The sequence below is a fragment of the Mesocricetus auratus genome, unplaced genomic scaffold (genome assembly GCF_017639785.1).
Source record: "Mesocricetus auratus isolate SY011 unplaced genomic scaffold, BCM_Maur_2.0 Super-Scaffold_100027, whole genome shotgun sequence".
In the NCBI taxonomy this organism is placed as follows: Eukaryota; Metazoa; Chordata; class Mammalia; order Rodentia; family Cricetidae; genus Mesocricetus; species Mesocricetus auratus.
The window spans coordinates 10,962,936-10,985,961 of NW_024429208.1; the positions used below are offsets into that span (position 1 = coordinate 10,962,936).

Consider the following 23,026-nt stretch of genomic DNA (forward strand, 5'->3'; position numbering starts at 1 on the left):
CTGTTGCCAAAGGATCAAAGACATAGAATTCTCAGTTCCCTCTGCAGCATCATGTCTTCCTGCAGGCGGCCATATCTCACCGTAATGATAATGAACTGACCCTCAATGTTTCCTTATAAGAGTTGTTGTGGTCATGGGGTCTCTTCACAGCAATAGAAACCCTAAGACACAGATCAGTCTTCTTTATGAACATAGATGTAAAAATTCTCAATAAAATACTTGCAATCTGGACCCAAGAATACATCAAATACAATTTCTACTATAATCAAGTTGACTTCATTTCAGAGATGCAGGGATGATTCAACATACATAAATCAAGAAACATAATAAACCTATAAGCATACTGAAAGACAAAATCCACATGATCATTTCATGAAGTGCAAAAAAGGCCTTTGATAAAAGCCAACACCCTTTCATGATAAAAGTCCTGCAAGACTAGGGATAGAAGGGATATACTTCAACATAATAAAGGCAATCTACAGCAAGCCCACAGCCAACATCAACCTAAACAACGAGAAACTCAAGCATTTCCACTAAAATCAGAAACAAGACAAGGGTGTCCACTCTCTCCATACCTATTCTACATAGTACATGAAGTCATAGCTGGAGCAGTAAGACAAAGGAAGGGTGTCAAGGGGAGACGAATGGAAAGGAAGAAGTCTAAGTACCTTTATTTGCAGATGATATGGCTTTATACACAGTAATTCTAAAAAACTCCATCAGCAAACTTCTATAGTTGATAAATATTTCATCAAGTAGCAGGATAAAAAATTAACATACAGAAATAGTAGCCTTCTTATATACAAAGGGAAAAGAAAGTGAGAAAGAACTACGGAAATGATACCTTTCACAATAATCTTTAAAAAATGTATCTTGGGGTAATGCTTTGGTGTCTTTAAAAGCAATTTTCTTATTGTGATGAAAGGCACATACAATTTAAAATTTTAACCACCAGGAGTATGGGAGATTTGCACTATTATACTCCCACCACCACCTGCCATCTCATCTTGTAAATACAAAACAATAACTACCCGCACACAAAGATGGTCCTACTGTCTGTGTGCATTTATGCTGTTGTTGTGGGTGTTTACATAAGCAGAACCATCAGAATTGATCCTTTCCTATAGAGCTTGTTCCTCTAGCCTTGAACGTTCATCTATATTGTAATCAGAACTGTTCTATTATATACACACAAGGCAGAGAGCCCATATCATTCATCCACTCATTTGCCAATGGTCACTGGGATGCTTGTACTTCCCACCTTTAGGCTTCTGTGAATTGTGGTGCTATGATGTTGGGGAAGTCCTGTGTATATGTCAATAAAGCACTGTCTGGCCAATAGGAATCTAGATAGGTGGGGCTAGGAATCCAGAAGGATTCTGGGAAGGAGAAACACGGGAGAGTTCGAGATGTAACGCCATGGGGTAGGAGCCCGGAACTATTCTCCGGTAAGAGACATACTTAGATTAACAATTATGGGGTAATTACTTAAGTCAGAGCTAGCCAGTAAGAAACAAGCAAGGCCAACAGCTTCATAATTAATACAGCGTCTTGTGTGTTTATTTGGGGACTACAAAGCGGCAGAGCCCAGGCAACTGGCGGGAGATAAACCAAAGCGGTTAACAGAGAAAAGCTTCTTTTTACACTATAGACATGGGAATACCTAAGCTGTCTCTTTGGACCCTTGTTTTCGATTCTTCTGTTTATATATCCAGAGACGTAACTGTCAGGTAATATGGTAATTCTGAATGTTTTTAAGGATTGCTAAATTATTTCCCACAACAGTTGTAACACTTTACATTGTGTCTGACAATGTATAGCTCCCTATTCACATCCTCCCTCTAATGAGAGCTAGAAATAGGCAGACAACTGTTGCTTCCTCTTACACCTCCTGCATGCACTTGGTTCACTAACCCTAGATGAACTGACAATCACTGCTTGAAGTCACGAATCGATTTGTCCACAGGCGGCTTCTTAATGCTGGGTCTTGTTCACTGATTCCTCTACTACTTTGTTATTTCTTTCACAGAAAAATTTTCTCCAAATATAGTTAATTCTTTTTTGGCCATTTTGTTGACATGAACCCAGTAATATAGAACTCCAATGATTTTCTGGCATTCCCCTGCACATTTGTGAGGAAAATCAGTTGCACTCTGGAAAAATGTCTGTAACTTAAATCCTATATGAGGATCCTGGGAATCTAAACTGCCTTTTTAGCAGTATAATAAATATATTTATTTTGTGTGGTATTAAATCTCTTCTTCACAATTGTATTTAACATCATAGCAAATAAAACCTAATAAAATACTGGAAAGAGAGGAGGAAGTAGCAGGATATTACAATAGTCCAGATAGGAAACAATGAGGCATAAACTGGAATGGCAAAATGCTGTGAAAACAAAAAGACAGAAACCTAGGGCCAAAGCTATTTTAAGTGAAATATGTATGTTTTCAATGCTAATCCGGATGTCATCTCAACAAAAGCCCTTAACCTGAACTTGAGAAGTGCTATCAGGGCTGGTCAAAGTCCTCAATGGGTAAAAGCGCCTACAGCGCAAGCCCGACAACCTGACTAGCCTGGAGCCCACAGTGGAAGGAAAAAAGGCAAATCCAAAGGCTGGGCCATGCACACCCCACATGCCCTCACAAATACAAAACAAGGAGGACTTTGTAAAGGTGTCCATCAAAGTACCAGAAAGCTGGTTACTTCTCAAACATAAGACACTTATTTTGTCCCAGGGGCATTCAACCAAGTTCACTATAGACTTTGAGAGTGTGTCCCTGAGACTCGGTGTAAGAGTCATTCTGAATGTAAGATACGAAGTCAGTGATGACAGCTGGCACTTGCTCAGCGTTCACTCACACTGAGTAAGAGAGCCAACATGGTTACCTGATAGCCTTCTGTCTTCTTCTGACACCACTTCAACAAGGCGTTCCTCTTAGATCCTCCATATTCTCTTGCCAAAGCTGAGAGGGGGTCTTTCCGTTCCTCCCTGTTTTGTGAAAGAACCCCAAATTGAGACATTTGAGTACCACAATAAGACCATAGCACTGACTGCACTTTTGACTAGATAACATGCACAAAACTAAGGCTGTTTTACAGTAAGACATAGATTTTTATTTAATTTCACAATCAGCTTTTAGTTTGTGGTCCCACAGACCCACAGCTGTCAAGGCTAAGAGGTGGAACTCTACTCCTTATCCATATAGCAACAAAGGTTCTATATCAAGTGCACTCACAAGTAATAGGATACACTCCAGGGCGCTCAACGAGATACTGGTGGCATCTAAAACTGTTCTATGTCTTTTTTCTCTAAAGTGTGTGTGTACATACAAAAACAAAAGGTCTCATTATTTGTCCTGGCTGGCCTCAAACTCACAGAAGCACCTGCCTCTGTCTCCGTGTGTTGTGTTATGTGTCGCCATTCCTGCCCCCCTGTGTCATCACATCCTTTGTAAAGCCCCTCCTGGACTAAACTTCTCTTCAGCTCTCCATGTCTGCTTTGACCCTGATCAGACTTGGTAACTTTGACCCACAATACCAGAACAAATATCCTTTTAGCTGGTTTCCTGGACTCTCCTGAAGAAAGAAAACTACTTTCATCATCTTAGTTCATCCACCCCACTTATCACCTTGAGCCACACCAAAGTGACCCATTTGACTTTAAAAAGGCTCTATCAGCTAGCCATTCAATCATGTCTTCTCCACCTGAGACAGTAGAGACATCAGCCTGTGACTTTCTGTATCTGGCCCCTGAATCGGCACAGCATTTCCCACCAATCACATGTCCTGACTGCATGCTTATTCTTCCCCTTCCTATGCTTGTTCAAGTGACTTATTCTGCCTATAATGTCCCTCCACAGTCCTCAAGGCTTCACCCAGGCTCTATACCTCCTATTAAGCATTCTCTAATATTCTACCAGGATGGCCGTGCTTCAACTTCATAATAGGTAATACATTTCAGATTTCAGAGCTTTTCAGTGTGTTTTTATTTAATTTTTTTAGACAAAGTCTCACTGTGTAGCTAAGGTTGCCTCACAGTTAGTCCTCTTTGCCCCATTGTCTGAATGCTGAGATGGCAGGCATGCCCCGTGTCTACTCGCATTGCTTCTTTCTCTGCATCCTCCTTTCACCTCATTTATTTACTTATGGCACTGGGAATTGAACCCAAGGTCTTTACACATCCTAAGCAAGTATTTGACCCCCTTAGTGACACCCTCCCCAAAAGCCAGCACCAGATTTTGGGGTATTTGCACAGATTTTACCAGGAGAACATCTCTAATTTGAAAATCCAAAGTCTGAAACATTCTGGCCTTCGTGCTGGCATGCACTTGGGTTGTCAGACTAGGGATGCCCCATCTACACTGACTTGGCCATTTCTAGTTTGAAACAAAACAAAAGTGTCAACCCTTAACAGCACAGAAAGAGAAAGGGGAGTGCCCAGATACACTGACCAATAAGCCGATCCTTCATTCTGAAAGGCCAGGAAAGATACACAGGACACATTGCCTACCTTATTCGGCTCCGGGTGCTTGGAGTGACTGATGCCGTGGGCGAGGAAGACAGGGAGAGCTGTGGTGACGTGGTGCCCATAGCCATGAGAGAGGCTGGCGACGCTCCCTCAGATGCAGAGATGTCCCGTTTCATTTCCTCACTACTTCGTCGAGACACTGTGAGAAAGTCATCATGCATATAAACCAGTCCAGCCACTGTGGAGCTCACGATGGAGGAGTCACACAAAACTAAGGTTACAACTACTGGCTGTTCAAATCGATATAATATAGTCACTTGTATGTCAATGAGGACTCCAGCACCATTCACATTAGCTGAACTGTAGAACCAACCTCGGTGACTTAACAACAGAAGAAGGGATAAAGCAACTGTAGAGTACATACACAGTGGATTTCTTTTCCCAGCCAAAAAGAACAGTTTCATCATTGCAGGAAAAGGGATGCAGTTGGACTCTAAATAAGATAATCTTGCAACATTTTATATTATTTACACAAATTAAGACAGTCTCACTAGGCAAATATATGATTTTTCTCATTTGTGGTTTTGAGATAGTATACAGGTCATAAAATCATAAGTCCATATGACATGAAAAAAAACTGTCTAGGGAACAAACAGAACTCAAGGGAAACAAAGAAAGGGACCAGGAGGAAGATGGGGGATATGATCAACTTACAGTTGTATAAAAATCCTATGTAACATAGTACCATGAATAAACACAATGCATTTTCTAATTTCAGAATAGGTTTCTAACCAGACAGTGGTGGTGCACACCTTTAATCCCAGCACTCAGAAGGCAGAAGCAGGCGGATCTCTGTGAGTTCGAGACCAGCCTAGTCTACAAGAGCTAGTTCCAAGACAGTCTCCAAAGCCACAGAGAAAACCTGTATCGAAAAACCAAAACCAAAAAAAAAAAAAAAGGGAATAGGTTTCTGTGAGTGAACCTTTTCTTGATTCTTTTTTTTTTTTTCTCCTGTTTGCTTTGTCCTATTCTGGTTTGTTATTATTATTATTATTGAATCCTGTTTGTTTCCTAATGGGAGAGAAAGAGTGGGTGTGAATTTGGGTGGGTAGGGAAGTGGGGAGGATCTGAGAGTTTGAGTAGGAGAACAACAGAATATAGTGTATGGAACAGAATCAGAGTATATGTATGAAATCTATTTCAATAAAGAAAAGGAAAGAAAACTCTAGGAAGAAAATATCTCAGAAAGATTAAGAGTTATTTTTAAAAATTTGATATCTAGAGATGGTTTTCTTAGAGAAAAAGGACAGAATGCTTTGTCAAATAATGTTTTAACTGTCATATGTTGAAAAATTATAATTGCACATCTTTAAGAAGAATAAAGTGATACACATGTTTTAAATTTTTTTAGTTTGAGTTCTTGAGATTTTCTTCTGAAGATTCCTAAAGAACAACTGTTACCCTGTGAGAGGAAGAACTAACACTTGATCTTACTGATTACTGGACAGTATTTACTCTTCACTAAAAACACTCATACAGCTGGGAATTTATATCTGGAATCCCTACACTTTCAAAACTGAGGCAGGAGGACTACCATGAATATGAGGTCAGCCTGGGCTACAGAATGAGACATTATCATAAAAAACTTTTTAAATTTAAAATCAAAATCCGTGAAAAGATTGGCAGTGGAAATACACAGTGTATCACATCTTTGTTAACAAGTGCCTTGTTACCATGTAGCATTCAGAGGGTCTACTAGGTACACAATGAGTACTATACATACATAGCTAAAACCCAGAGGACATTTGCAACTACTCACCCCTACCCAGCACCAACAATTAAAAAAAAAAACACCCCTTTTAAATGTAGCAAAACACTGCTAACAGGGCAGAGAAAAGATGCTTATTCACAGAGCTAGATACAGTTCTGGACCAGGCTACAGTTTCAAATACACACAGAAAACTAAAAGTTAATTTTGCAAGTCTGACATAGAGGAAAACAACAAAACAAAACAAAACAAAACAGTGTCTTGAACTCTGTAGTCTTCCTGCCTCAGCCTCTGCCAGTAAACACAGGGTGTGCTGCCACACCCACTCTGGCTGCCACGCAGAGCTGGATGAATTCAAGACAAGCACAGGCAGCGTTAAAGTGTCACCTTAAAGATCCGGAAGACGCTTTCTCCTATTAAATGACCTAACAATAACATCCTCACATGTTTTTAAGCACAACTTTATGGATACTCTTTTTTTCCAAGTATGTTGTTATGTCTTCAGTCAGTAAGTGTTTAAAGTGATATGCTAAGACTCTGAGACAAGATCAACATCTTATGTACGTGATGACAAGCCTGCATTGCAGTAAGCTGGGAACGAGGGTGGGTGGAAAGAAGGCAAAAGTGTACATGCGCACTCCATGTAGTGGAGGACACTAACCATACCACGGCAGCGTTATCAGCAGTTTCCTTATCCAGGTGCAATTGAAAAGGCCACAAAGGAAGATAGTATGAATTACTGAAAAAGGCAAGAGCCAGCCCAGAAGACAAACACAATAAGCCTTCAAGAAAGTCGTTGTAGGATGACTTTATCATGCTGGCTAACTCAGCTTCCAGAAAAATTTTGGTGTGTTTTCTTCAAATCAGTCATTGCATACCTAACTCTCTCAACTTTCACAAAGATGTGCCTTCATGTGTCATCTATCGTAATGCAGGTAACTGAAAACTTCTAGGAGTTTTTTCAGACAGTCATTACCTGAGATGGTCTTGGCACTTTCCATAGCAGGGACTCTGGGGAGAGAAGCAGGTCGGCTAGTTGAAGATGTTCTCAGTAGATGCTCTGCACAGGTGGAAAGTCACAAAGGTTACTGTGAATGCTGAGGCAGTCAGAGTACAAGAAAGGTGACTTTTGCTTTCCTTAACTTAGCTCATCCCTCTTCCTAATCCAAGACCCTGCAAGCCCCAAATAGCATGTTTATTAAAAACCACCTCCATAGACATGAAAAACATTCCAGGTCAATAATGTGTTTCTAGAGACGACAGTGAGATAGTACACACGTTTCTATCATTTGATGCCACTTAGATCTTCAAAGCAACTGAATCAAAATTATGAGGCCCCTTATTATTTGGGCCTAAGGAACAAATTAAATAAAACCTAGCCCCTCTGTGCCTAAAGGGGCATCACACACATATACATATCCACAGACAGACTTGGATGATATAGTTGTAATTCCATAAAAACAACAACACATTATGCAGCCACAGAAGAACAGTTCATTCTTATCAGGCAGGAGACGGGGATTGAAAAACACAATGGTATTAAGCTGGGCCTTACTAGCAAAGAAAGGGATTGGGAACTGCATTTAAGCTATACAATAGGAACAAAGACGCAAATTAGAAGAAAAAGGGGCATGTTTTGATAAAACATGGGGTATATGGACATCAGGACATGAGGGAGGGGTCTCCCTCAAGGAGGATGATGCTGACTGGGAGCCTTTACTACCCCACCTGTGGGCTCTAGTCTGAGGGCTAGTCTAGTCTCATTGCTCCCGAGAGGCTGGAAGGACACAATCAGACGCTGCCTCTATTATCACCTCAGCTTGGTTCTTGGACCCAAGCTTTATTAGGGGTCTCTCTAGTTCCTCGAACACTGGGGCAACCTTTCTGGCCCTGCTTTTCTCCCTTCCTGCACCTGTTTTATCTACGACTACAAACCCAACAGGCTGTTCTCAGGCTAAAGGACATGAATGCATGTGTTCTGTCTAGCCAGAATCTGATATGTTAGGGAAAAATGACTAGTGTAAAACTAAACAATAATGCCTGTATTTAATAAAGACTATTATTAGCCTTGTTTTCCAAGAATACCCGCCCACTTCTTTTTTTAAACATATTAACTATTTAGTGGCTGAAAAAAGGGTCAATGATAAAGCATGCTTTAGCATGCATGAGGCCCTGGGTTCAATAATAGGCAACAACAACCAAAAAACAAAAACCAAAAGAACATAAAAAAAAAAAAAAGGAAACCTCCAAAGCTATATAGAGAAACCCTGTCTCCAAAAACCAAAAAAAAAACAAATAAATTAATATCAATTAAAAAAAACAAAAACAAAGGAATTACTAATTTAATTGATACCTCTCTAAAAACACCATAATATGAATAGTAATGACATATAGTATTGTTTCCAAATAATTTTCTTTTAAAAAATATATTTTATTTTTAATTGTGTATGTACACATATATGCACATGAACACAGGTTCCTTGGAGATGGAATTACAGGAAGTCATGAGCCCTAACATGGGTACTAGGAACCAAACTCCAATCCTCTGAACAGGCAGTATGTACTCTTAAGCATTGAGCCATCTCCCCAGCCCCCAAAGAGTATTTTCCAATAGTCTTGGGAGCATCTAGATTGAAATAAAATGTAGTGCTTTCTACGTAGGAGTCCCAGGGAATAGGAAGGATAGCTTATATTATACATAAGAATAGGACAGATGCAGATTGAAATCATTAGTGATTTCATCATAAACACACATCATTTTTATGCAAACAGCTTACAAGTATCAGAGTCCCAAATCCTATTAGCTTTTTGTTGTTGTTGTTGTTTTTCTGAGACAGGGTTTCTCTGTATTGTTTTGGAGGCTGTCATGGAACTCGCTTTGTAGACCAGGCTGGCCTCGAACTCACAGAGATCCACCTGCCTGTGCCTCCCGAGTGCTGGGATTAAAGGCGTGCGCCACCAATGCCCTATTTCCTATTATAGGAAAATATTGCATGCACAAATTCTTACAGAACAGAAATAGAAATCAGTTTTATTTACTTATTGGTGTATGTGTGCACCTGTGTGTTTGTCTGTACATGCACACGTGGAGGCCAGAAATGAAAATCAGGAGCTATTCACCTTGTTTTTTGAGACAGGATCTCTCCCTGGTCCCTGGGTCTTGTCACTGAGTCCCTAGATTTGACTGTCTCTGCCTCCCCAGTGCTGGGCTTAAAGTATGCAACCCCGCGCTCAGTTTTCACATGGGTCAAACTGAAGACCTCAAAGTTGCATAGAAAGCATTTTGTCAACTGAACTAACTCTTCAGTCCCGGAATCAATATTTTAAATTTAGTCAATTATGAACCTGAAAGATCATTTCCTTAAAATCTTGTCTCCCAAAGAACAACACAGCAAATTAAGAAAGTAATAAACAAATTATAAAGACAAAACAAGTAGTGTTTAGCCAGATGCAGTGGCACACACATTTAATTTCAGATGAGTCTCTGTGAGTTCAAAAAGCAAACAGGGAGTGTCAGTTATGGATGGGAGCACCCAGCTTGCTCATTCCCTGTGGGAAAGTGGCCCCTTATTCAATCTTACCCCTACCTGTACACACCGGGAAAATGCTCATGAAAGTTAGTCCCGACACTTCATCTCATTTGTCTTTTTCATACTGCACGTCTCAAGGTTCACACCTGTGTCTCATTTCAGCATGCAGTCCCTGTCACTATCAAAGAACCTGAAAACAAACCCTGGATTTGGGGCTCTGGAGAGCAGCTTTAGAAGCCAAAGGAAATTAAAAGGAGCCCAACAGATGAATACTCCTGCGAGCTCACTAAAATATTTTAATGGACTTTTATTTGAACATCTGAAAACCCTCCTCTGCTCTGGCTTCTTCTGCTTTGCTATTGACGACTTATGATGCCAGTAACTCTGCTTCTCCTCACACCTCTTCCAGGCAGTCAAGGACTTCGTTTCTCCCCATACCTGGTTGCTAACAAAATAAAACTACTCGTGTACTCACAGGGACTCTTAGATTGCTCCACTGGCAGGGGAGACCCTGACTGCCATGCCCAATTAACCCTCCCAACTAGAAGAAGCCAGGTAAGTCACTGCCCCAACTCCATAGCAGCAGGTAGGTTTACCTCTTCAGAAGGGATAAAAAGAAGCTGTGTAAGAAAGGGGAAGAACTGTGAGAAACTTTTTCTATCAAACACAATTAGTCCAGCAAGAACCTTCACCCTCCTTTGCACCATGATTAGCCAATTGCATCAGACGGTGAAGCTGACCTCCCACCAATGGGATGAGATGCCACCTACATCACAGATGAAAGACAAGCTATTCTGGTGAAGGCATTCACTAGACCTGTTTAAGTTCTGCCTGGTCCTTTTGGAAAAAAAGAGAAATTGCCTTGCTAAATTACTTTCATTTTGTGTTCATGTGTTCCTTTGTAAAACCCTGAGCTTATTCATTTCCAATAGCAGTGAGGTTGAAATCAGAAAGATAAGTAATAGTTTTTATACAAGAAAAAGGAAATTCAGAAGGGAAAACTCCTGGCTTAAAGCCCAGCAGAACAGCGCTGAGGAAAGTGCAATGGGAAAATGCAGCAAGGCGAAGCTCCACAGGAAGAGAAAGGCAGGCGGTCGAATCATTTTAAGGAGCTTGAACTTTCTCCTGTTGGCAGGGGGAGCAAATGCAGGTTTCATCAGCCTGGCATGCTGGCACACTCCTATAATCCTAGCACCTAGGAAGCAGAGATGATGAAGAATTTCAGTCCTCAGCTCCATAGCAACTTTGAGGCCATTCTGGGCTATGAAGAGACTTTGTCTTAAAAAGTAAAACCAGGGAGGGGAATGATATGGAGGGAGTCAAGTTTTTAAGGATGTAGCTCCTGGTACATCAACCATGCTTCAGTGGATGGCCACAGACCCAGCAGTACATGCACAGAACAAACGAGTTTATAATCAATTAAAAGCAGAAGGAGAAGAGTATGCAAAGCTGAGGTGGGGTCCTGGAGGAAGTTAAGGGGAAAGCTGGAATTGAATATGGTGAAAATAGACTGTATGGCTTTGTCAAAGAATGCATTTAAAAAGTTATTTTCAAAAGGGATGCTGGAAAACCAGTTCTTGCTTTAAACTCCAAGTATGACTGGAAGAGGTGGTAGCCATTCTACGCGGAGACAACCACCGCAGCACTTAAGTCCCCCGTGCAGTCCAGCTCGTGTGTAGAGAACCCCATTCCCACTGTAAAAATCTAGGGCAAGGGAAGACATGCTCATCTGAAGGCATAAAAGAAAAAAGGAATTGGTCTCTTCACAGATGTTCAACTTTCAACAGAGAACTAGAAAAACACAATGATAAAAGGCTAGACACAGAACTTATACCTATAATCCTGGCACACAGGAGGCTGAGACAGGAGGATTAAAATCTGAGTCATGACTGGCAAGACGTTTCAGTGGGTAAAGAGCTTGGTCAAACAAGCTTGACTACACTTAAGTGTGATCCCCAGAAACCACGTGGTAGAAGGAAAGAGAACTAACTTCCAAAGAGTTGGCCGTCCCTGACCTCCATAAGCAATCTGTGACTCACAAACACACAAGACAGACAGACAGAGCATTTGAAAGTTTGAAGCCAGACTGGGCTATATAAGAGAAAAATTTTTTTAAAGAAGGGGAGAAGAAAAACACCAATATATCCAGCCCTCTACCGCAAGACAGAAGGCAATTAGAAGAAGAAGAAGAAGAAGAAGAAGAAGAAGAAGAAGAAGAAGAAGAAGAAGAAGAAGAAGAAGAAGAAGAAGAAGAAGAAGAAGAAGAAGAAGAAGGAAAGAAAGAAAGACAAAAAAAATTATCAGTCTCAGATACGGTACTGAGACAGGGCATTTAAAATGTGATTAGCTTATTCCTAATGGGAATGGTAGAAAACAATATGCAAAATCAGCTAGACTCTCTTAGGTTTTGTTGTTTTTTTTATACTTTCCATCTATCCTGACAAATCAGAAAACTAAGAAAAGCTGTGCAAGTCATGCCCCAAGATTCCCGCAACTGAAAAAAGGTTGCTGCCCTGAAGGACCACGTGGGCCTCAGTGTGCAGAGGCTGAGGGCACTGCTGAATAGCCTAGCCTTCACAGTCAACCCCTAAAACCAAGGTCTGTAGAGCCCCAAACTCAGCAGAGCCAAGGCTGACAGCCCTGTAACAGCTAACAAGTCTTTCAAAGATTTATTTTTATTTATGGGTATGCAGTTTTTGCCTGCGTATGTGCCCACAGAGGCCAGAAGAGGGCCCTGGGTCCCCTGGAACTGGCTAGGGACAGTCATAAGCTGTCGTGTAGTTGCTGGGAACGATCCCTAGTCCTCTGTAAGGATACCGAGTATTCTTCACTGCTGAGTCATCTTTGAAGTTTCAACAAAAATTTTAAAATTGAAAAATAGGATGTTAATATAGAAGAACTAAGGTAGAGGAGTAAAACCATGGTCAATGGACTCAAGAAAGCAGATGAAAAGAACAGGACAAGGCAAGCAGAAAACATTTATCCACACGCCGGCTTTAGTTCAGACACATGAACAAGCATGTTAACACTGATTGGTCTAAATTAGTTATATTGAAATAGGGTCTTACTGTGAAGCCCAGACTTGCCTAGAGCTCAGTCTTCCCACCTTGCCAACTTGAGTACTGGGCTCACAGGCATGTGCTACCATATTTGGCTTTGCAAGATAAATCTTTTCCTTTGTTTTGCTTTTATCTATGTCTGTGCATTAAAGCGTGGCTTTTTTTTTTTTTTTTTTTTTTTGGTTTTTACGAGACAGGGTTTCTCTGTATTGTTTTGGAGGCTATCGGTCCAGGCCGGCCTCGAACTCACAGAGATCCACCTGCCTCTGCCTCCCGAGTGCTGGGATTAAAGGTGTGCGCCACCACCGCCCAGCAAAGAGTAGCTTTTTAAAGCATGTTGTTGGGTCTTAACTTTTTTATGTGTTCTGATGGTCTGTAAAAAAAATGGGGATGACCGTACTGCACTTTCTGTGAAGAACTGTGACATGCACTCTGTATTACCTATTATAATTTAAAGGTACCAGCGTGGAGCGTGGCACACACTCGTACCACCACACTCTAGAACATCAGCAGGAAGATCTAGAACTCAGTTCAAGGCTAGTCTGACTATATAGCCAGACTCTGTCTCAGAACAAAAGAATAGATTTCTCATGAAAGCTTCATTTACTAATAACTTGTTTCTGGACTTGTAGTTACTACATATTAGTAAAAACTTTTGAAAAAGACATACACCAAGTTGGCAAGCATAATGTCAGAGCCAAGAAAATAAGCTAATTAGCCAAAGAATCTAAAAATTAACAAAAGAGTAAAACGTTAAGGACATGTTAGCTATACCTTGCACAGGAATTTCTCCATAGTTTGATCTCTTATCTGACAGGGCTGTCAGAGGCTTGGATGTTGAGATTGGTCCACTTATGGAATGTCTCTGAAATAAAACCAGAAATGTTAAATCTAGTACTGAGACTCACAGAGAAAACAAATGCTTCAAACAGTAGTTATCTAGTCGCAAACAATGCATAATTCCTTTGTTTGCTATAGTAAAGATATAAACATGCAGTAGACACATACAATGTATCATCAGTACACTTAAAAAATAATAAACTTGGGGGCTGGAGAGACAGCTCAGCAGTTAAGAGCACTGACTGCTCTTCCAGAGGATCTGGATTCAATTCCCTGCAACCACATGTAGTTCACAACTGCCTGCAACTTCAGTTCCAGGGGATTCAACACCCTCACATAACTGATAAACATGCAAGCAAAATACAACTGCATATAAATAAGAATTAAACAAAGTATTTTTAAAAAGTAAATAAACTTATTATGAGAAAAATATGTATTCCTATGCAGTTTTAACAGCCAGCATCCTCTTCACTTGGTTTCCTTACAATTCTGTATTAAAACATCATAACTAGAACACTGACATCATCAAGACATAGGGCACTTCCTCCCCAGAGGATGCTTTCTTGGGGCCCTTTTATAGTTACAAATACCACTGACCCTGACAGCTTCCAGCACTCTGAATACAATTTAATTCCTCTGCTTGAAGAGATTCTTCAACTACCACATGCCAATGTGCTAAACACAAAATTAGGTTCCAAACTGAAATGTGGATGTGTTTCTATTGTGGGTTTATTGTTTGCTTGTCTCCTGCTCGAGATTCGACAACTGCCCAGGTACAGTGTGGTCTTTAACTCAGCATCCTGCCAACAGCAGTATTAAGTGTTTCCTCACCCCTGCATACACAGCAGCCTGAAACACCCCCCCACCACTGCTCTAGCCCGTAATATACGTACCAGACCACCTGTGCATCTCCCTGTGATTCCATTTCCTTGGCTTTTATCCAGCCCGCTATACATACCTCTAAAGACAGGATCTCACTGTATAACCCTGGCTGTCCTGGAACTCACTCTGTAGACCAGGCTGCCCTGCCTCTGCCTCCACACCCCAACCCTCAGCCATATTTAAAAAAAAAAATCTAGCAAACTTCTAGCTACTTATTTCACTCTCCCAAAAAACCTATGCAAAGTTTTGGCTATGACAGGGGCTGATAGCTTACTGTGAATTTCATTTCCATTTCCTTGATGACTAGTGATGCTGAAGACCTTCTCATATGCTGACATATAAATAGCTTGCCCTTCAGGCGGAGCTCTGTGAGTTCGAGGCCAGCCTGGTCTACAAAGTGAGTTCCAGGACAGCCTCCAAAGCTACAGAGAAACCCTGTCTCGAAAAAAACCAAATATATATATATATATATATATATATATATATATATATATATATATATATGTATATATATATATATATATATATAAATAGCTTGCCCTTTTACTACATGTTGTTTTCAAGTTATTACAAGCAAGCCTTCTCTAAGACAAGTAAATATTATGACTCTATTTTCCTATGTATGGTATGCCTTTGCTGATTTGTCTTGTCTTTAGGAACAAATTTTAAAAATCCTGATGCCCAAGTATCAGTGACTCATGTTTTTGTGTGTGTGTGTGTGTGTGTGTCCATCCTAAATAAGAAGCATTTGCATGCTCAAAGAACACAAAGATTTTCACTCATGTTCCTATCTATAAGCTTTTTATATAGTGTTATAATTTGGGCCTATGGATCAACTTCAGTATGTTACACTCAGAATCTATGCCAACACTCATACTAAATAATCCTGATGGTATGTCATATGCTTACCTAGCTATTCAGAACCCTGTGTAGACTACTCCTACCCTCATACTAAATAACCCTGATGGTATGTCACTCGCTTACCTCGTTATTCAGAACGCTATGTAGACTACTCCTACCCTCATACTAAATAACCCTGATGGTATGTCACTCGCTTACCTCGTTATTCAGAACGCTATGTAGACTACTCCTACCCTCATACAAAATAACCCTGACATTTGTGCTGAAAATCAGCTTGTCTGCCCCAGGACTCTACTCACTTTCTGATCTCTCTTCAGTGAAACGTAACGTTAGTGTCATAAAATAAATGCTGAAATCATGCACTCCAAATCTTCACATGTTTTACATACTCAAATTCCTTTGCATGCCTTCTACTTTGTTGGATTCTGTTAATGACTATAAGACTGTTCTGGCAGGGAAACAACCTACTATATTACTGATGTATGCTGCATGACAAAGTATCCCCATACTCACAGTGACTCTAAACAATAAACATTTATGATCTCATGATTTCTATGGGTCTAAAAGCTATCTGGATAACTCTAGCTCCAGGTCTTCCGTGAGAGGCAAACCTAGCTATCAATTTTCACAAGACAGACAGGAGGAAAGGTATAGGGGGGTCTTGAAAAAGTTCATCCACAATGGTTGATGGTGAGCTTCTGAGCTGCTGCTATGCTTACTCACATGGTCCTCCACAAGAACAAGAAGCAACCACCCAGCTTCTAAAGGATTCCCTCAGAATGAGTGAACCTGAGTAGTAAGAGGAGTGAACCCAAGAGGCGCACTCACTGCAGAAGCCAATCATTTTATAACCTTCCTTGGGAAGTGCCATTATATTAATTCTGCTATACTCTATTCATTACAGACAAATCATGAAGTCAGTCAACATGCAACAAGAGCAGAGTACACAAACAGTAATTACCAGGAGATGAACTCACGGGAGAGTTTACAGACTGCCTACAATAGCTACTTCCAGCTCTTCTAATCCTTTTAGAAGTTACTTTTGAGGCCTTTAGGTCAGACCTAGAGTCAAGCACCTGAGATCTATCTGGATATATTTTATTTCCTACCTGTTCAAGGAGGTTTCTTCATAGCGGCTGATACGGAATTACATAGACAACTGAAAGTGTTTGTCTGAAAAGTCTGTGCAACTGTTGCTGAAGGATTCTTCCAACCAGGTCTTGTAGGCCTTCACTCCATGCACAGTCAGACAGCGGCCTCAGACAAAGATTTGAAAGGATACCCATGGAAATGTCTGGACCCTCTGCAGCTTCCTCTCCCCAGGGAGTCTGCCCTGAAAATTCCAGTAGTCTCATTTTCCTTGAATGCTGACTTGTGTCCTCAGAGCTAACTAATTGGTTTGTCCTTCTCTGTTCTAAACCACCACTTAGAAGCTGCATCCAGGAAAACAATGCGAGCCACAGCAGGACTTCCCTCATCTGCTGGTATTCTGTTCAGGGACCACAGTAGTGCAATATCTGAAAACAATGGTTTCCTACATTTTGTCCAGCTTTCCATTTGTTTGTGACAACTCTTGCTATTTCACATGACAAGAATCATTTTCCTGTTCACAGAGGTTTTAAAAAACTAACACACTCAATCTTGGTGCTGTCTCAAGAGATTCTAGGTCATGAAGATGATGTCTAGGAATCTGTTTCTAAACTCTTTTTGTGGTTTTCTGTGCAGCTAGACTTGAGAGACACCGGACAACTAACCATGTATTAAAGAGCATTATAGTGAGTTTTGTTTCTAGATAAGGGTATTTTTAATCCTATCTACAAAAAGATGTTACAAAATGATGTCTTAGACAAGAAACTTAACAGAGAAGCTTTGTCTTACTCATCTTATTTGAGGTGTTTTACTTGGTATCTTGCTTTGCATCTTTAGGTTTTCTTTTAGAAGTCTGATTAATAGTGAACATCTAAAAAGCATTAATTCTGCAGGAAAAACATGGAGCTTCCTTGCTTTCCTTTTAAACCAAGATGACATCTTGCATAAACAGGAAAATGCAAACCACTGGCTGAGAAACTACACTTACCCCAGACTTTAAAAGTCCACTCACAAATCACAGGGCCAATCATTAACCCATCACAGAAGTCAAAAAGAAAATTCTCCAAGCCCTTATTTCAGGGTGAACAGCAGCCACAGCTACCCTTATCACATTTTTCCTTTGGCTACTCTCACCATGCTAAGAGTATTTCACTCCAGCCACACACTGAAAGCAGCTGGGGAAATGGCATGACAAGAAGTTTCTTGAGCTCCACATAGAACAGCCTTCTGCCTTGCTCCTGGCTGCACTCCAATAATGGCAACAAATATCAACTCTGAAAGTCATTTCTAATGGATCAGCAATGTTATATCCTTGAGCTTGACTGTGACAAATGGCCCCTAATGAACAACTCTTCTCTCAATTCAAGCCTTGTGCAGACACATTTAACTTTTGTGTTGTGTAAGTGCAAGTGTGTAGATATGCACACTTGAGTTCAGGTGTCCAAGGAGGCCCAGAAAAGAGTGTCAGATCCACCCCCGGAGCTGGAGTTATAGACCACTGTGCGCTAACCCTCATGAGTGTCTGGACTTAGGTCCTCCCCAAAAGTAGAAGGCTCTCTTAAGTGCTCAGGCATCTCTCCAGCTATTAAGTTTGTAAGCTTTGCAGTCATCTGCTGGACAACAGAAGATAAAATATGCCAGCAGCTACATACTCAGAGAGATATCACAGTTTTCCAGAAGAGCATCACAATTCATAATTTGCCTCTGTTAAAGAAACTCATGGCATTTTACAAGCAAATATTACAAATATCTTTTCTGAGTCCCACTCACCTGAGGCACGTGCGTGACTGAAAAAGAGAATCTAATGTGCAAATTTAACCTTTCTGTGCCGTCAATGACCCCAGGCACTCACCTGCATGGGGGAAACAGCAGCTGCAGGAGGGGTTTTCATGGGACTTGGACTCAGAGGCGTTCGAGGAATTGCAGCTGCAGCAGCATTTGGTACTGCAAAAATAGCAAGTGAGAAAGTCAATGACAAAACATGGTGCAGGGGGAGTTTCCTACTCATCTCCATGAAGGATTCGCCTATTAGCCAGTGCTCCTAATTTCCTACAAACTGTACACTGTGGACAATGCCTGACCAACGCTTTATATTCACAGGCTGAGCCTATGACCCAGGTATTTCTTCTCCTACCAGACGAACGGTTTGCTTTCTAGGTCTGTACTTCATTTTTGCTATTAATCACATAGCTAAAATTCTTCATAAATCAATGAAATCTAAAGAAAGAAAACAAGAGGGATGGGGCACAACTCAGTGGTAGAGTACTTGTAGCATGCATGAGGTCCCAGGTTCCATCCCCAGCAGCGCTATTCTTGTATCTTTGAGAAACAGAATAAGGGGCAGACACAGCAGCGAACACCTATAATCTCAGTACTTCAAAGACTGGCAGAAGGATTAACAAGTTGAGACTAGACTGAGCTACTTAGCTAGTATTCTAAGTCAACCTGGGCTGTACAGCAGGACCCTGTCTCAAATAATACAAATGCACACACACACATAAGGCAGTCTACAGCTTGTATGAAAGATGGCAGATATGTTTTCAGGGTCAGTGCTGTAAGAGCTACCTCATCAAGAGTCTAGCTAGTTTCTGCCCCTGAAGTGCAGTGTTGTTGGGCTGTACAAAGTAAAAGTAGTAACAGAACCTTGATCTGAACTTTATTCCAATCATAAGACAATTCCAGCATTTTAAAAAGAGGAGACTAGAAGTTTACTGGTTACTAGTTGAAGGTACCTTGAGCTAAAGTCGAGGTCACTAAAAATGAAGAAAGAGAAAGAACAAAGGAGTCCATGTTGGAAGTCAGTGAGGAAAAGGGTTTAAGCCAGAGTCCTAGGTTTCTGGTTCCAGTGACTGAGTAGAACCACACCGACACTAGGCTTGGGGACAATGGAGCTGGTCTGAACACAGGATGCCTAGAGATGCTCAAGTGTCAATGTCAAGGAGGCACTTGGGTCTACAGAATTGAGAAACATGGAGGAAGGTTAGGAGCTAGAGTTATGTATCCACAAGTCTGCGCATAAAGAAGGTATGAGAAATCACAGGAATGAGTGTGACCATCTGGGGACAAAAGAAACTGCTGTGCATGAGAAGTAGGGTGTGCAGCTGAGACCAGACTTCTACAGAGCAGAGTACATTCCAAACCTCTGTGGAACTTGCCTTGACTCACGACACCTAATATGACGCTATGTGACACTACATACTCCGTGGCACTAGATGATACTGCATGACACCATATGCAAGCTGATGACACCGAAAGTAAAATGATATAGAACAGCAACTAGATCAGGAGGGTAAGTCAAGTGACCAGAAGCATAGCCTTGGGAACCACAGACACGGACTCCCTTACCTTGAGATGCACTGTCGAAGGACTTGATGAGGGTTTTTACTGTGGGAGTTGGCTCTGAGGAAGTTGAGGACCTTCTGCTCAGTCCCATCCCTTGCCGCAAGGCTGCCAAATCTCTTTCAACTGCATTCATGTAGTTATAGACCCGACCTCGCTCCTCCTCTTGCCTAACAAAAACAAACAAAAAAAAGTGAGATAAAGGCATTTGTGTGTATGAGTAAAATGCACATTTTTAAACTCCTGATTGAAAAGCATTGAAAGGTATTAGGGTTTGTTTTTGTTTTTGTAAACTGTAACAGTTGAACACAGTGATTGCCTGACCTATTCTCTGTCTGGTAAACAGCAGGAAATGATACTGAAATGCTCATATCAGGTTATGCTAAGCAAGTTAAATAGCCATCAAGTTCCATTTTCATTAAGTGCAGGTGAGGACATCAGTAATCAATTAGCAGTAAATCGGGAGGCAGACTGGCCGCAACCTGACTCAACTGGGAACCTCTGGGTCTGTGCTGCAGGAAGGCGCAGCCCTTCTCAGGCACCTGGGAATTCACTAGCACATCGTCTAGGCTGGTTCCAGCTACAGCACTGTGCTACATGAGGAAATACAAAGCAACGGAACCAAAAGCTCCAGTTCCCTAAGAACCAGAGAAAACTGCCAATCTCCAAAGAGAATCCTTGAAAGAACTGGAAAAGCTCGCTAAATTAATTAAGATCATAAAATATTGTATTCTTCCAAGACAGGCTACAAAACAATACAGAGAAACCCTGTCTCGAAAAAATACATATATATTGTATTCGACTCAGTGAGTTCTAGGCTAGTCTGGTCCATACAGGGACTTCCAGACCAGCAGAGGCTATACAATGAGACCCTGTCTCAAAAAAAAAAGTAAGAATATTTTATTAAAAAATTATTTTCCAAATACAAAAAAACGCTAAGAAAAATAACAGTCTTACATTTAAAAAATATTATATATATATATATATATATATATATATATATATATATATATATATATATATTTAGCCAAGCACAGTGGTGCACGCCTTTAATTCCCCACACTTAGGAGGCAGAGGCAGGTAGATCTCTGTGAGTCCAAGACCACCCTGGTCTATATGTAGTGAGCTCCATCCAGAACAGCCAGGTTTACATAGACCCTGCTCAAAATAAGTAAATAGATAAATAAACAAGAATGAGAGATGTATTTAACTGCTTAGAAGACAACTATATTCTCACTTCTTCTGTTCACTCTATTGAGATATAAAAATGCCAATCTCAAGCAAATGTGTGTTTGGATTAGGGAAGAATATTTTAACAACCTTTTCAGATAACTACAGCTATTCTATGATACACACTAAAATGCAACAATGGGTAGGCACTAGATTTTTGCTAGGCTAGGAAAGTAACTTAGTCCTTAGCCTCCGCCTAAACAGACTGAAGGCCCTGGGTTAAATCTGCGGAGCCAAGGGGAAAGCTTAGTTGCAGCCTGAGACACGGTAAAGTACTACAGCACCTGCTGAGCAGGAATGACTCTCTCTCTGTTAGAGAATGTGCACCCCAAGAACGGTAAAGTACTACAGCACTTGCTGAGCAGGAATGACTCTCTCTCTGTTAGAGAACGTGCACCCCAAGAAGAAACAAAGTAGCTACAGTGCAGAAAATGAAGCCATGCAAATAAACTTCTACCCTGTCCACTAAAATCCACGGGTCTATTAAATACTTTGACAGAATCTTCTGCCCACCTAATTCAGTAGCATCATACATTGACCATAAGAAAAGCACTGGCATTACACAGGTTTTTCAAATGCCATGAATCACAGAATACATTTAAGTCATATTTGCTATTACTAATGATAGCACCATAAAACTCTAGGCCAGTGAGATGGTTCAGCAGGTAAAGGTGCTTACTTCCAAGCCTGACAACCTGAGCTTGATGCTCATGGCAGCAACCTGAGAATACACGCGGTAGGAAGAGAAAATCGACTCCTGAAAGCTGCCTTCTCATTTCCACACGTTCAGAATGCACACACACAGAATAAATAAACATAATTAGAGAAAAACAAACTCTTTAAATCTTCATCTTGCAATGGCAGAAAAAAAGTTTTCCAAAATTCTAATGCTCCCTTGAATAACTACATTTCATCATCAACAACAAATACCATGGATGTTTTCCTCAATGGGACAGGCTCTAGTCATTTTCAAGGAACTTCCTATCAGATTCTGAATAGCCAGTTTCTCTCCCAATCATTCTCAAAATAAAAATGCTGTTCCATGAGAAGAAAGAAGCTCAGACTGGAACTGTCACACAAGTATTCACCTCAAGGCAACCTCACACTTGGAAACACAGTTTTAAGCGGAAGTGCCTGCTTATACTTCCCATTTTGTCACACGGAAGGTTGAAAATAGGGCACTCCAAGACTCAAACTTGGTAAAAATAATACTTTTCCCCTTTAAGAGGGAAATCCATGTTTTGTTTCATTTAGGTAGTTCTGCACTTTAAAAAAAAAACTGTTATCATGTGTTATAATGAGATTGTGACTACAAGTGTACTTTGGTATAATAAGGCCTTGGTTCATCAAGTTGACGTTTGCTCTTCACTATCAACGCAAAAATCAGCACAGTGAAAACAGTCAACAGCCTGTTCAGATCATCATGAAGCCTATGTGCAAGGGGTCCTGGAGGATTCCAGGAACCGGTGGTATCACTCTGACAATCACTGGTGTACAGGATGCTGTCTCATCTTTTTTTTAATAGTGTGTGTGGTGTGTGCAGGCCCAGAGAGGCAGAAGAGAGTAATATGTCCCCTGGAACTGGAGTCATCTGACAAGGGTGCTGAACACAAACTTGGATCTTCCGGGAAGAGCAGAAGTTCTCTTAACCACTCAGCTTCCTCTCCAGCCCCAAAGTGCTGCCTCTTTTAGCAGACATTTTTTTGAAATATAAAGACTAATAAACTGTCAGGATCCAATGGAATGATTGTTCAAGAACAGAATTTTACGGCTTGGTGATAGAGTACTTGCCTGGCATGTTTAAGGTCCTAAATTCATCCCCAGCATGATGGATGGATGGATGGATGGATGGATGGATGGATGGATGGATGGATGGATGGATGGATGGATGGATGGATGGATAGAGCCAACTTAGTCACTCAGGGAAACTATCAAATGAGGCATTTCTGATAAGTTA

The 23,026-nt window shown here is 40.9% G+C and overlaps 1 protein-coding gene across 1 annotated transcript in view; it reads right to left on the reverse strand.

Moving 5' to 3' along the window:
- Window positions 1-23,026, reverse strand: part of Specc1l (sperm antigen with calponin homology and coiled-coil domains 1 like) — a 106,456-nt gene that overhangs the window by 40,986 nt on the left and 42,444 nt on the right. The window contains exons 8-13 of the mRNA XM_005070763.4: window positions 19,846-20,009; window positions 18,353-18,444; window positions 13,603-13,693; window positions 7,216-7,299; window positions 4,514-4,670; window positions 2,890-2,992 (exon numbers count right to left, since the gene is read on the reverse strand). Coding sequence (XP_005070820.1) covers window positions 2,890-2,992; window positions 4,514-4,670; window positions 7,216-7,299; window positions 13,603-13,693; window positions 18,353-18,444; window positions 19,846-20,009 — 691 coding nt within the window. The remainder of the gene's footprint in view (window positions 1-2,889; window positions 2,993-4,513; window positions 4,671-7,215; window positions 7,300-13,602; window positions 13,694-18,352; window positions 18,445-19,845; window positions 20,010-23,026) is intronic.